Below are 15,762 nucleotides of genomic sequence, written 5' to 3' on the forward strand. Positions count from 1 at the left end.
GAGAGAATCCTGCATGCAATGAATGAAACTTGTACCAACTGTGCCCCAGAAGAAACACAACTTCTACTAAGATTCTGAACCACAACCCAACAAACTTGTTTTGTAAAACCACAAAATACTATCATGTAAACTACTGACCTGCAAAGAGAAGTTGAGCACACCTCATCTGAACACTAAATTACATTGACTAGAAGGAGATTGCTTTGGTGGATCAAGTGAGCAAGAACTGGAACTTCACCGCCACTTGAAGTGGATTAAGTACACCATCCTTTTTTTGGAAACTGCCTGAATCATGAAATGGGAATGCTGATGTGGTTGAAGTACTGCAGTGTCTCTCAAAGAGAAGTATAAATGTAAAATTAAGATGAGAATTCATAGAACTGGTCTTTGATCTCATGTGGTCTGGATTAAAATCTCATCACATTATAAACAAAATGAGTTTGTTTAGTTGTTCCTACTACTTTCTGGGTATTTCTGTTTCCAAAAACTAAACTCACAATGTTTGAAGTCCCCATGTGCATTATATAAATTACTTAAATGTTGAAAATAAACCAGAAATCACATCAGTGTATAACAGGTTATCTGGCAGTATCTTTGGAGCAGAGGCCAACCAGGGGAACAGTTCAAGGAGTACAAATCAAAATCACAGCCCATTAGAAGAACTCCTTCTGAAAAAAAAAACCCACAGAGTCCAGCTTCGTCAGAGTCCATAGCTTAAGGTGCCAAACTACTCCTCTTCCAACAATTTACAAAGCTGTAGCTGTTATGACTGGATTCCAAGTAATGGAATCCATAGTCTTTCATTAGCTGCCTAGCTAATGAATGCATGCCTCCTTGCACTGCACTGGGAAAAGGTGTCCTCACCAAAGGGATGAGCAAAAAGCAATTAAACACAGAACCAACATTCAGAAGGAAACGTTCAGGTGAATAACAGTGCCACCTCACTTCTGCTTAACAGCCAGCAACTAGATAAATCCCCAAGAAAGACTAAAGATAAAAGCTCATCTTTACTGAAATTTGGGTAAGGACCTGAAACAACATTTCTGATCTTCCAGATTAACATCCTGTACTTCTAGACTATCTGCTGTCCCAAGATGGATTTCCTCCTGCTAAAATTTCTCTACCTTGCAAAACTGCTTACAATTTAACAGGTTCACAAGATACTGAAAAGAGCTCTACAGTTTTCGTGGCCAGGAAATAAGTATTCAGTTCTCTTTGTATCTTACACAAAATATGGGGCTCTTCTGTTGGAATTGTCAATATGTTGGAGACACACAACCTGAGTTCACGTCCATGCTCCAAAGAGAAGTGGAATTTGAACTTTTGTCACTCCCATTCTAGGAACTTCTATTGCTCTCTGATAGCACCCGAACACAGGTATTAGAAATGACATTTACACATTTATGTCTTATACCATACTGTCAGCTGTGCACTTTAAACTCTTTGTGGACTCAACTCTAAAGATCAAACTGTTAGTTCAAAGATCTTTGTGGATTTAGTTGCAATAGAATTTGCCTTAAAAACTGTGTAAATTTTTACAGTTTATATGGAATTTAAATTCTGGTTTACTTTTTTCTTTTCTGTTTTGCATGACTGGCATACAGTACCTCTTTGTATGAGGACATAATCCTTTCAATAGCATCTGCACCAGAGATCAGCAGGTTTCGTGATGTAGTAAAAGCTTCTGTTCTTTCACTAACCATTGCCTGTTTCTGGCCATCTTCCAGTTCTAAAAGTAAAAAAAGTCTTCTGTTAAAACATTCTTCTGAAAATTATGCCTACAAATTAAACTATGATTAGAACATGAGCCATTATAGAACAGCTTTTAAAATAAGGAGAAGTTAATACTACAAAGACAACCTTTTGAAAATCGTTGGTGAATATAACTAGCACAGATAGCTTGGTAACAAAGAATAAGTTGGAGTATAAGGAATTAATCTTCTTTTGCAAAACATCCTATTCTTTTATAGTACTTGTCTACATCGACAGTTTTCCTTTCAATATATCATTATTGAACCTAATTTGTTCAAATTACAATAAAGTAAAACCTAAGCAATGACCTGAAACAAATTTTTAATAGCATTTTTGCTACTTTTGCAATATTCATTTTCAGCCTTACTCATTTACTAACTTCATGTAAAAGGAAACATTCATCTCAAGGAAATCTGACAACATGATTACATTGCTATAAGAATGCAATAAGCTCTTTTATTCTCAGAGGCATCGTTTCTCCTACAATGCAGTTTCTCTCTTCATCTGACACCAGAACAAAGTTGTGATGCTTTACGATACTGCATCCTATTAGCAAAAAAACTCCTGCTCCAGAGAAAGGAGTTGTCTCATAAGAACATGTCAGGAGCAACAGGCAAGGAGGAAACAGCAGAAATCATAGAAGATACGTGAGAAACAAACGTTTACATTTAACATATCTATATATACTCTTGCTACCATGTGACCTACAGATTTACACAGCATAGTCAACTTGCAAAGTTTGCTTCTTGAAGGAAGCAAGATTTAAAAAGAAGTGAATTTTGTTTCAGTGCTAATAGTTGCATCCATAAAAAAGAAGACAACAACATGAAGTAAACCACTCTTCAAGGTTTTTCGCAAGGTTTTTTCAAGATTTAGAAGTCTCAAGGGTTTTCTACATCACTTAACTTTATATATAATCTTTATATATTGCATACATCTGTTGCAGAACAGGGTCTGGATAGATTTCTTCCCTTAAGTTTCTAAAGTTTTTCTAAAATTTCTTTTTTATGTTGAGCTGCTGCTAGGCATCAGCCTAGGTAGGATAATAAGTGCGGCAACTCCTGTATTAGCAACAGGTATTAACACCCTCTGTGATGTTTGCAATGTTTACGGTCAAGAACATCTAGGAGGAATTCCCTGCAGGTGTGATGCGACTGTAAATTTTACTGGCTAAGTCAAGGAATGCAAAACTATAACAAACTATTTTTCACTTGGTAACTGTCCCACCTCCCTGACAACATCCAGTTCTAGAAATCTATTGTCTAGAAACCTACACCCAGTACCAAAGCCAGGCATATCTTTCTACCTTTATTAGTTAAATCTAAATGTTTTTGTTTCATTTACATAAAAGTAGCCAGATTTAATTACATCTGAATTGCTGAAATACACTATGGACAATTTAGGAAAAAATTTTTTAAAATACTAACATTAAAATTTTGCATATATATATATACACACACACACACACACACACACACACACCATCTATATGTTACTCTTTCTGGCATCAGATACTTTTAAAAACAATTTTAATTAATTGAGATGCATAATTTAAGCTGAAAGTTCTGAAGATTTATCACTGATACGCTGTCAACTCGCTGTATGTAACCCAGCCACGTGAGACACAGTGAGAAGCATGCTTTTAAAAAAAACACAAATGAAAACACAAAACCTTTTGCAAAGGGCAAGATTACAGAACTCTTCCTCTTCTAGTTCTCATTTATTTTAAAAAGTCTTTTACACTACAAGAAGCATAAACTTAGGGGACAGAGAGAATTCCATTAGTTCATTAGAAACTAAATGGAAATTTGTTTCAGAGAAACAATTTTTGCTGATCTTGTTTGGATTATAGCCCATGCAGTCCATTCTACGCAGAACCACTAAAATTAAAGCATTTAGGAATCAGGTCTGGGTTAACTGCACTAATGCTGCATTGCATGTAAATGCAGAATTTACTATTGTGCATTATTAATTTACCTATGTAAATGCAGAACTTACTGACAGCTGCTCCCAGCACCTAGGCTAGCTCATCTCTACAAACCACTGCATCAGTCATTTTAGGCATACTTGTAGGGTTATTTGAAAAGTTAAAATTATATACAATTTAGGAGCATTTCACCATTCCAAAACACAAGTTCTTACATTACAGGCCTAACCCACCAAGATTACTTTTCTTAAACTTTTCGTCCAAACCATTTTTCATACAGCTAGCCTCTTGTGTTTGAAGAGGTGTCACACTGTAATAGGGTAGACAGGCTGTCTCTGTTTCACACAGAATCTAACACTAAATGGGATGTTTAGGTCTGCTTGATTCTTCAAGTACCTGTTGTACTTCAAACTGGCCTTGGCTGTGTTGATTTGTCAGTGTTATGTTTGTAATCCATCATTATGATATGCCCCAAATCTCCAAAATAGCCTCATGCTTTAATGTTTTGGCAAATATTTTTCTGCTTTACAGGACGAATCATCGCTGCATCTTTTCTTCCACATTTGAAAGTATTTCTCAAAAGAATACTCATGAGTAGCAGGAATGTTATTTAGTTTGCATGAATATGAGGGTTTTTTTATTCATGCTGTAATACCAGGGAGATATTTACAATGTGTATTTAAACAATCTTTTTCTTGACTACACTCATTCATATCTTAGCAGAAAGACTTTTATCACTTTTTCTGTTGTTCTGATCACCTCCACTGGGGGGTCAAATGTCTTTGTACAAACTCTTCTGTTTGGAATATGACCTCCTGATATTTTTGAATCTGCTACCAGGATGCCGGCCATTGTCACGATATAAAGCTCTGCCGATCCCGTGATGGACAGCAGCTCAGACAGCTGAACACCCAGCCATGTACCCACATGAACCAAGCCGAACCAAGCTTGTCCAGTTGGACAGCCCCAATTTGAAAAATAATTACTGAGACCTGCAGGGAAAAGAATTCACTCATCCCTGATTAAGCATACCGGCCTCAGAACTGATCCTTCTACAGACATTGTAGGATCTGTGCTTAAAGAATCCCATGGAATTCGCAATATATTCTACAGTTCTGATTGTGCATAAGGAAACCCGTTGAGGCAAACTTCTCACTTGTTCTTCACTATTCCTCCTAGTCTTTCTCTTTTTTTATAGCATCTGCAATAGCAACACTACTTGAGACCCCTTTCACTTCCTGGAAAGCTGTGACAGGATGTAAAAAATGGTACCATCCAACCCTGGAATCTGAATTTCACCTGTTCTTCTCCCAGGGAATCAAAGGAAAACAGTGTTTTTTAATAGGTCAACACAAAGGAGAATAATTACTTATAATTGCACTATGGTTTATGGAAGGAGGAGACAAACACTCTTGGAAAGTTAATACTATTATTTTGTGAAGTAGCAGGAGATGTTACAAAAACCAGACTGCCATCCCAACAGTGGCTAGTGCATAAGGACCACAATATATATGTCACTATAACCATGTGACATCAGAATCCTCCAAGTCCTGAATTCATGCTGTTTATCAGGCTCACATTCAAAATTGAATATTTTGTATTGCTCTTTCCTCAGCTAACTTGCTATACTTGAAAGGTACACACAAGAGACAGATGTTGAAATAAAGTCTGAATAACATGAATAGCATTCAGGGCAAGTACAGTTTTCTGAGGACATACCTTCAAAGAAACATTTAGAAATTAAGTAAAAAATTATATTACCTCCATCTGCAAATCCTGTTGCAGTGATGATGGGCACAGCGACCATAATCATACCACAGCTACTCCAGACATACTTCATCAGGAACTGTTCTATCATGATGTACCATAAACGTTTGGACAAAATGAGATTCATTTGATCTGCCAAAGCCTTGTAGCTTTTCTGCAGCTGTTTCATTTCTACCTACAATGGAAAAATAAAACATTTATACAATGCAACAAAGACGTACATCTCATACAACATAGGTTCACGTACATGCATGAAATGCTTGGGCACCCAGAGCAAAGACTTTTGTGTCACACCTGTTGTGATACTTTTTCACAGCACTGCAGTCTTAGAGCAAAAGTGCACAGCATTATGGAAGTCAGTGGACCTGGTTCCTCTTTACACCATCATCCCTGAATAGCATATTAGCAGGTTTTCAGCTTTTTTAATATATCGGATACATACAGGAACAACATACAAGGCAGTTACAACAGCTGATTCTAACGAACAAACTAATATTGATTCCACATCCTTTTAATGAAGCTGCAGCTGTAGCGTTTCACAGCAACTGAAACTCCTCATATTGGAAAGCACTTGGGGATCAATTATCTCCAAGGAGTTAAAGCTGCAGAGCTGATCCCTGAAAAGCAGCATTTCTTGTTTTTACCAGCAGTCTGGAGGAAGAGAGAACTATCCCAAGAGGTTTAACAGGTCAAAGACAGCTGCAAGTCACTATGATATAATGCATTCAGTTCAAGCAAGTGTATGAGGGAACTGAAAAAAACGTTTAATTTAGCTGCACTTAAAACGTTACTATAGGCAGCTTTTGAGAACAATTGCTTCTACAAAAATAAACCATTTACATTACATAATCATTGCTTGGACTGAAAGAGTAACACTGCAGGCTGGTTTCCAGCTTTCATTTTCACCATACATGAAACAACTTTGTGGTGTTTGGTTTTTCCAAAATCATGGCTGAAAGGCATTACCGCCAAAATTCATTCTAATAAAAATATGAATAGTTCCTTAATAAGGTGGTGTTAAAACAAGCCATTAGTTTATGTAACTGTGACTGCTGAAGTACTGTACTTAAGCTATTTTAAGACTCTGATGACTGCATCTTTGTTTAGCTATGTAAAAGAGTGTCAAAGGTTGTAGTGCTCTCTGTGATATCACAGAGTTTTCCCCTAGACTTTCTGGTGTGTCCTGGTTGCTATTTCTGCAGCATTTCCCTTGAAACAGTAAAAAAAAAAAAAAAAAAAAAAAAATCCTAGAAAAGTTAAGCAGAATGGACTGGGTGGAGGAAAAGCAAGAACAGCGATTAGCTTTCTAGAAAAGCACTGGATCCAACTGCAAAAAAGGAACGTTGTCAGAGCACAAGAGAACCATGGTCCACTCCCCCCAGATAACATCTTTGAGACAGCGTTTTCCTAGGAGAGGGGAAGTGTTAGCTATAAACAGGTTTAAATGTCAGAGGGACTCAAACTGCTTGGGGAGAGCAGCAGGGGAAGCACAGATTGGGTCTAGCACTGCAGGAGCGACCCCAGCACCCTCCTTACCTTGTGCCCTCGGTAAAAGGCAATCTCTTCAACGTTGGCGATGATGCGCGAGTGCATGAAGCGCAGGTAGCCCTTCTTCTGTGCCTCCTCAGCCACCAGCTTGCCAAACTTGGGCGAGCAGGCTTTGAGCACGCGGGCCGTGGCGTAGACGACGAGCCCCGCCAGGACCGTGGGTCCGATGGGGTTGGCACCCCGGGACCGTGCCGTGCGGATGAGGGTGTAGGAGGTGAGCACCACATCCAGGATGGGCTTGGTGAGGTTGGAGTAGAGATGCGCCACAGACTGCGAGAACATCATGATGTCCTCAGTGAGGGACTGGTCAGGGTTGGCCAGCCGCCCGTCCATGCTGATCACCCTGTAGTAGGTCTGGTTGGCAAAGTAGGTCTCGTAGGCGCGATCCACCAGGCGCGTGCGGAAGGCGAGGGCCAGCTTGCACTCCAGGTACCGGATGGTGCTGTTCACGAAAGTGGCCGGGATCGCGATCATCAGCCATTTGATTAACTTGAAGACGAAGCTCCTGGGCTGTTTCTCCACGATGCTTTTCACTATCTTCCCATCGAGGGCGGCCACGTAGATGGACAGGAAAGTCCTAGAAACCAGAGCGACCGAGTGAAGGCAGAGCAAGCCCAGCTCGGGGCTCACCAGCTTGGGGAAGAACAGCTTGCGAAGTTCCAGCAGCTGTTTGAAGAATTCCGCGTTGACGGCCGGGGCGGCTCTGCCGCGGACCGCCTCGGCATCCTGCGAGCCGCCCTGGGCGCCCGCCCGCCCCCCGCGCCGCCGGAGGATGGGGTAGAGGACGCGGAGCCCATAGGCGGCGGCCAGCAGACATGCAGCGCGCTTGGCCGCGCCCGCCCGGCCCCACGGCACCCGCCGCGCCGCCGCTCGCAGCATAGGGGTCATCCTGCCCCGCCGCTCCTAGCGCCGCGGCCGCCCCCCCCGGCTCCGCATGGGGCCGCCCCGCCGCGGCAGACGCCGAATGAGCCCTGCCTCCGCCGCTGACGGGCGCCTTCAAAGCATGGCGCGTTGCACAACGGAACCGGGCGCCGCGTAGCCCGCCCCGCCGGAGCGCATTGGCTGCGCCGCGCGGGGCGGCCCCGGCTGGGCAGCGGCTCCCGGTCCCGCTGCTCCGATTAATTCCCGGCGCCCAGGCCCGCTGTGCCGCTGCTCCCCCGGCTCCCGGTCCCGCTGTTCCGACTAATCCCCGGCTCTCGGGCCCGGCTGCACCGCTGATATCCCGGTTCTCGTCCCACTGATCCCCGAGCGCCCAGTCCCGCTGCTCCGATTAATTCCCGGTTCTCCGGCCCGATGATTCCCACGCCTCTCAGTCCTCTGCACTGCTGATCCCCCGGCTCCCGTTGCCGCTGATCGCCGGTTTTCAGTCCTCTACACCGCCGATCCCTTGGGCGCTCGGTCCCGCTGCATCCGGCTCTCGGGCCCGGCTGCACCGCCGATCCCCCGGTTCTCGGTCCTCTGAATCGCTGATTCCCCCGGTTCTCGGTCCTCTGCACCTCTTAATTCCCGGCTCTCGGCCCCGCTGATCCCTAGGCACTCGCTCCTGGCTACACCGCTTAACTCCCGGCTCTCGGTCCCTCTGCCCTGCTGATCCTCCTAGCGCTCGGTCCCTCTGCCCCGCGGGGCCGCGGCGCTCGGCCCGGTGTGGCCCGGCTCGCCCGAGGCTGCGCTGCCCTTTCCTTCCGCCTGCCCCGCGGAGCAGGCGCCGCCCCCGGGCCCGGCAGCGGCGGGGGGGCGGCAGCGGGCAGCGCCGGGCCCGGCAGCAGCTGCGGCGCCGCGTCCGCCGGCCGAGTCCTCCCGGTGCGGGTCGGCGGGGGCTGCGGGGCCGGGGCAGCGGCTGCAGAACAAGCGCGAATGATTCCCTGCCCTCTCGTCAAAAGGGAACTGGAATAGTGCTGTCGAAGCGCCGTGGGACAGAAACACCCCCGACCGATCCCCTCCCTGCGGCAAAACCAGGCTAAAGTAGCACAAAAGAATTGTCTGAGGAGGCAGCTGTCTTGCTGCTGCGTTTTTCTCTCGCCCTAATCTCTTATTCCTACCTCTTCGCTTGTTTGGAAAAGGTATTGTATTTGAAATTACAGGGAGGAGGCACTTAAAAATACTTAGGATCCTTTCACACTTTGAAAATTAAGAATACAGTAACTTCATCAGCTGGTATGTGTTGAAGCATTAATTCCAGGGGTGGGTGTGTTACAGTAGGTTTGACAAATGTGCTGTCAGGCGTTTGCAGGACAGCTGAGGAGCGCAACCTTCCCTTGGGAGTGAGGATGAGGGCATCTACCTCGCTGTAGCTCAGCATACGCAGAGTTAAGTCACATCACTGTTATAAACTTGGACAGCAACAAAAGCTTCAGGATAAAGAAATAATATCTTTGATTTGAGAGAGCAAGTGCTTTGCTTTTAAAAATCAGGCAGTGCTTACCCAGTTGCGTTCCAAAAAGCCCAGTAAGCCAAGACTGGCAAGACAAGACCAAATAAAATCTATTTCTCACTTCTTCCTAGGAGTTTGCACAAATTGTGTCCACAATTGGATGTTGGAAAGTCACATAGAGAAGATGTGGGGTAATCTTGAGGCTTATTAGACTTTCTGCCAGTGGGGCCAGGGTAGAGATCTGGGTGGAGGTTCTTGTAGTTGGTGGGTTTTTTTTTTTAATACACAGCTCAAAATAAAGCTGGGGAAATGTCAAAATCAGAGCTAGAGCAGTACAGCCAACTTTGAGTCACTGAACAGGCCTGGCTTCACTGCAGATTACTGTAGTGAACTACAGACTGGTCAGTAAAATAGGTTTTTCAGCATACAAAGACGCTGACAAGACAAGCTGGCTAAGAAATTGCTTAGCTTAGAGTTCGTTATTTTTTACACACTATCTCCAGTTGGATACTTCCCTTTCTGGCTTGTGTGTATCACAGCATACTCTCAGATCTTGCCAAACCACAGTTATTTGCAATATTCCATTACTCTAGCATTTTCTTACCAAGGGGAGAGTTCACAGATCTCTTTCAGTTCTGCCTGGGCTGACCTTTCATTTCACAAGCAGCTGGAGGACTAAAGCTTTTGGTGACTTGGTGGTAAGTTCATACACACCACAGTCAGATCCGTGGGGGCATTTAAGTAATGCAAATCTGACCATGCAGTGTTTCAGTCAATAAAAGCAATGTATTTTCTTCTTTGGCAAGTATGGGGAAAAGCCTAAACTGTTGTGTTAAATACACCCTTTCTTCTGCTCTTGCTGCCTTGACATTTTTGCTGTGCCGTGGTCCTGCTCTGTAGTCCATGCACAAACTCCTCTCTGTGGAACGTGGCCTTAGGTGGTAGATTTTCTTTTTCAGTGGTGAAGGCAGCAATTTTATTATATTTAGTCATAATAAAATTTCTCAGTATTGCTGGAAAAATAATTACCAAAGCTGCAGTAATAAGAATGCACTGTTCAGTGCTCTGTTGCCTCCACCATTTCTACTGACTTTATTGTAATAAACTTGTGAAGTTAAGTGCAATCAAGTAAGTACAAGTACCTGAGGCTGTGGGATAGGGGAAATGTTGGTAATAGAACCAGAATATTTTGGGGTTATCCTCCCTCAAGGAGAACCAGATACGTTTTTTTTTTTTTAGTGCCAAGTGACTGGTTTTAAGTCATATGGTTATTTTTCATCAAACACATTGAAATAACTTGTGTGAATTTTCTGAATATAGGAACCAATAACTGAAGAAGAAGGGTAAAAGGAGCTTATTTTTATAATGATTTAATATGCTGTAATAATTTTTTACTATTTTAAGTCAATATTCCAGCATAGCAGAATGCCATAATTCTGCTCCTAACTACAAAAATGAAATTGTTTATTACCCAAAAAGTGCTTGGATGACTGAAGTAACAGCATCGCTGTCTATAGAAATGATTTCTGCTTGGATACATCCATCAAGCAGATATGGAAACAATGAATATCAGGCTAACTGAACTCCATGAATGTTTGGACATGTAGGAACTCAAGTGAAATCATGACAACACTGATGCCTCTTTTTTTCTCCTCTCTTTTATGCCCACTGGCTCTCACCCCAGCACTTTGTCCTTGCACAATTTTATGGTTGTCATGGAGATGGTGGGCTTGGAACACGCAGGTTGTGTGAGAGGTATCAGTCAGCTTTCACTCAATGATCATTTTTTAAACCCTTACAGCCTCAAGTTATGCCAGGGGAGGTTCAGATTGGACATCAGGAAAAATTTCTTCACTGAAAGGGTTATCGGGCACTGGAACAGGCTGCCCAGGGAAGTGGTTGAGTGGTTGAGTCCCTGGAGGTATTTGAAAGATGAGCTGAAGTGTTCAGGGATGTGGTTAGTATTGGACAGGTATGGTTGGACTCTATGACCTCAAAGGTCTTTTTCAACCAAATGATTCTATGAGTCCGCAATTCTATGAACATTTGAAAAAGTAAAATGTACAGTTCTGGAAGCAGAAGGCTGCTTGCCTCATGCCTTTTATGCTCCTAACACAGAGTCCAGGGGCTGTAACACCAGTCTTTGCAGGAAACTAGAATTTCCTCACTCTCACTGCTTACAGAGTTATCCACTGTGCCATAAACATATACGAAATAAAAAATAAAACTACTGAGAAGATAAATATAAATTATGCCTTTTGTATCACTGCTATTTGAGATATTTAACATTTAAATATGTATATATTATGCATGAAGTACGTAATTGTTTATAAGTGGAAGAAGCATATGTGAAATGTAAAATACAAATCCACACAGTGCCCGTTGTTTTCAGTTATGTATTAATACTGAACTGAAAATCATTTTTAAAATATGATGCACTGTAATATGGTGAGCTAGGAGTTTCTGGTTTTTTATTTGATTTTGAGCTGCGTATTTAACATACCGGGGTGGGAATAGTAGGCCTTGATTTGAGCCAAATTCATCAGAGTGACCGTAAAAGCCCTTATTCAAGTAAATATCTTACTCTGAAGGACTTCCAAAGTTTATATTGACATTAATGTAATCACTTATGTAAGTACACAACGACAGCCACAGAATTAGTTTGCAACATCAAGGCAAATCAGTGACAAATAGACGTTTTCATCAGAGAAGAGTGATAAGTATCTGACCTTTGATTTAAAATTCATAGCACAGAACTTGTCTGTCTATTCTACCTGGTTTAGAGAAGCTATTGGCTGTAATCGTGCACTGCAGGAGAATATCCAGACACTGTAATTCATTTAGGATCTGGAGGCCTAAGCCAGTCAAGAAGCTTCACTTTTAAGGTGACAGATGTGGAAGCTCCTTGAAGAAGTGTGAGTGTGGGATGCTTACCTGATCCTGCCAGGCACTTGGTACCAACTATTTTGTTCGTAATGAGGCTGTATGATACTCAGGCTAGGCAGAGATGGGCTACAGAAAGAGGATAGAGAGGAGAGAGAAAATGGGAAGGTCCTGTTCTGTTGTTTGGCTCCAGAGCGTAGGTACCACAGAGATGGTGTAAATGGGGGACATTCCTGCACCGATAGTCCTCTTCCCCTTATTCTGTGTTCTTCGAATTTAAATCCTGCATGTCTTATAGGTTATAAGATTTTATCCATACAGGATTTTTAATTAGTCTAGCTGCCAGTACAATCAATAGCAGACGATCAGAAACAGTTCTGACTTCTGAGAACAGCGTGATTCTAGACAGAATACATCTCTAGAAAGAAGTGTAAATAAGTTGTTTTCCCTTCACAGAGAGAGAGGGAAAAGGCCGAGGATAGAGAAGGTCAGTGTCAGCTGCTCCAACCACTGTGAACTGCTCAGACAAAGGATTATACTTTTAATGTTTATGCTTTACTACTTAAAAACTTAAATATGTGGATTTTTAAGACATATTTGTGTTGTTAAATTAATTTCTTATTTCATATAGAAAACTCAACTCAGCCCAGTTGCAGAAAAATGCAGTTATAGAAAGCATGTGTCTATTTTATGCCTTCGGAAGTCTCAAATGTGTTATGTTTTTCAGGGTTTTTTGCATTAAAGCTGTAAGAGCTTCTGTTCTGAAGAAAATGGTAACATTTCTTTATTAATCCTCTGCTCAAATGCATTGTAAACACTTAATCTATGTGCCAACTGCAGTAGTATAGATATAAGTGGTAAAATCATGTAGCTGGCATCAATTAGCAATGTTATAATGGCACTGCAGCGGAGCCAGTGCTCTGTTCTGCAAAAGTGCAGGCAGGAATAAACTCACAAAAATAATCTTTCCTAGTCATATACCCCAAACAGGAGATCTGCTGCCATCCTTTTGTCATGCCTCAAGAATCTATTTGAGGGGTTGCAGCTAGGTAAGACAGCAAAAATATAATTTACTGGAATCTAATGATTAATTCTTATTTGGGAGATTTCTAAATATTAAGAATAAGCAGATGCCCAAGGAAGAATAAGATTTGGAATTACGTGTGATGCTACCTCTCCTGCTGTAGCTTTTATACACTCCCAACCTTTGGCCATCTTCAGCTCTAAAAATTCCATGAGACTGAGAGTTTTTTCTATGAAATATTCCAGTCTTACAAGTGCTTGTCCAGTCTCTTGAACTCATGTAAACTCGTACATAAACAATAACATCATTTAGCAAGCAGTTCCTCAGATCTTCCAGTCTGTATGTGAAGAATCTCTCCTTTCTGCTTGTTTTGACCCTAGATCCCCCAAGTTGCACTTTATGGCCACCTCTGCCTCTTCTGAAAGAGGCATTGAGCAATAAAGCTCGCTCTCTCCCACCTTGCCTCCCGGCTTTTCCATACCACTCATGATATCCTCACTAGCCCCTGGGTGCATGGATGCAAGAACTAAATATTCTCTCCACTCTTTCTTGTATTTTAACCAATGTCAGGGCCTTCCCTTTTATATCATGAGTTTCCTTAAAACCTTCTGTATAAGATGTCAACAGCCTTAATTGAATCCATTCAATACTACAGCAATCACTTTTTTTCTTCACAAGCATGAGGCAGCATACAGAAATCATGCTGGCTCTTCACATACTGGCCTATATTATAGTTCCTGTTATTTTTTTTTTTTTGATACAGAAGTAGGCTTTTTGGATTGCCACAGAATTTTTTTTTTTTTAATTGTGTCACATTTGCTGTCTTCTAGTCTCCAAAACCAAGTAAGGTTGAAGTGTCTGATTACACACTGCTGTGTGAGAGAACTCTTCAATGAATATCATTTAGTCTGGATGCTATGCTAGTGTTCATTCTATCTTGATAAGGTCATTTTGACCTCATCGGGGATTTTTTTCCTCTTTGGACAGATCCTCTGCTGAGTTCCCCAGTAAGGATTCCTGCATAAAGTTCTCCCCAGTTTCCTCATCAGTGAATACTGATGCAAAACTCTTACTTGATAATTTCTGTAACATCCATGACGCCACTGAGCACTCTGTTGTACCTTGGTCATCAACTGGCCCTGTAGACTTTCTAGCAGGCTTTTACTTCTGGTTAACATGTAAGAAGAATTATTTAGTAGTTTGGTTCTTTTGCCTGCTTGTTTCCTAAATTAGTTTTGGCCTATCTAATTGTATTTTTATGTTTACAAAAATTCATGTTCCTTTCTTCTATCTTCTTTTGAATGCAGTGTAGCTTTATGCTGCAGTTTAGTCTGTCTCTCTGCTTCAAGTCCTTCATCTGTCTCCTAGCCACAAGTAAAGATCTAATTCTTTTAGCTCCCTCTCCCAATTTGTTTTTAACAAGCCTCACATTGTTCCCTTATTGGACTTTAGCACAACTATAGAAAATTCTTTGGTCTTTGCTTCTCTTTGTAGAAATATTGTTTTTATAAAGAGGAGGGTTCCAGTGTGAGATTCTGAACCAGATCTTTTGCGTTGTTCTGCATAAGACAGACTGCAAGCTGTTTTGAGGGCTCATTCTGTGAAAAATAATTCCATCTAGATAATACCATCTAAGAATATAATCTCTGCTTCATATAGCAACGTGTCAATATACTGTTGTCTGTGGTACTGTTCTGACTGGTGGTTTGACATGAAGATCCAAACCTATGTTCTTCCCAACTTTGACTTTCAGCTCGTGTAGGTTATGTGCTTTTCTCTGAGGTGGCTGGTTCACTATGCTTGGAATTTGCTATTTAGCCTCTCTACTGTCTAGTCTTTGATCTAATGGCATCATCTCTTTCCATTTATGCTCACTCCTAACTTCAAATCTAATGAAGTTAATCCAGCTCGGCAAGGAGCGCTTACCAGGCGAAACAACAAGAAAAGGTGGTCTCTTATCACACTATGTCCGACATGGCAAGGACAAAACTGATTTTCTATTGAATAGATGAGTGTTCATTGATTTCAGTATATGTTATAGGTATTTAAACTGGGCTATCATACCAAATGGGTGCTACTCATCTCATACAGCAACTTACTGTCATTTTTCTAATCTAGTGCTAATTCCTTATACAAAAGCGTAAGGAAGCCCACGGTCTTTTTCTTTAGACATTTGGCCGATGATTAGTGTTTTGTGTTAAAATATAAAAATCCATGGGCTTTCTGCAGTTCCTAGAATTTTTTGAATTAATGCCCTTAGAGTAAACAAAAAAAAGACTTATCCCCTTTAAAGATGAAGGAAGGAAGGACTTTTTATGAAATTAATTGAGAGTTCTGTCTTTCAAGAGGAACTATTTTTAAAGGGGGAAACTTTGTTTTTGAAACAAGTTTGTCTTCTGTTTTAAACCTTCTCAGGCTCAATCGTGACTTTGCAATATCACAGCCGCCTATTTAAAAAGAACTCTTTTAGGGCAGAACCATCAACCAGGT

The 15,762-nt window shown here is 41.8% G+C and overlaps 2 protein-coding genes across 3 annotated transcripts in view; one reads left to right on the forward strand and one right to left on the reverse strand.

Annotated features, from left to right (window-relative positions):
- Window positions 1-8,183, reverse strand: part of ABCD2 (ATP binding cassette subfamily D member 2) — a 39,158-nt gene extending 30,975 nt beyond the window's left edge. Inside the window, exons 1-3 of the mRNA XM_009557292.2 lie at window positions 6,983-8,183; window positions 5,441-5,621; window positions 1,608-1,729 (exon numbers count right to left, since the gene is read on the reverse strand). Coding sequence (XP_009555587.2) covers window positions 1,608-1,729; window positions 5,441-5,621; window positions 6,983-7,882 — 1,203 coding nt within the window. The 5' untranslated portion in view covers window positions 7,883-8,183. The remainder of the gene's footprint in view (window positions 1-1,607; window positions 1,730-5,440; window positions 5,622-6,982) is intronic.
- A 603-nt stretch (window positions 8,184-8,786) lies between these two features.
- C1H12orf40 (chromosome 1 C12orf40 homolog) overlaps window positions 8,787-15,762 on the forward strand; it is a 32,641-nt gene continuing 25,665 nt past the window's right edge. For both annotated transcript variants that reach the window (XM_054057050.1, XM_054057049.1), the window contains exon 1: window positions 8,787-9,054. The gene's annotated coding sequence lies outside the window, so the exon portion shown is untranslated. The remainder of the gene's footprint in view (window positions 9,055-15,762) is intronic.

Source organism: Cuculus canorus, chromosome 1 (assembly GCF_017976375.1).
Source record: "Cuculus canorus isolate bCucCan1 chromosome 1, bCucCan1.pri, whole genome shotgun sequence".
Lineage (NCBI taxonomy): Eukaryota > Metazoa > Chordata > Aves > Cuculiformes > Cuculidae > Cuculus > Cuculus canorus.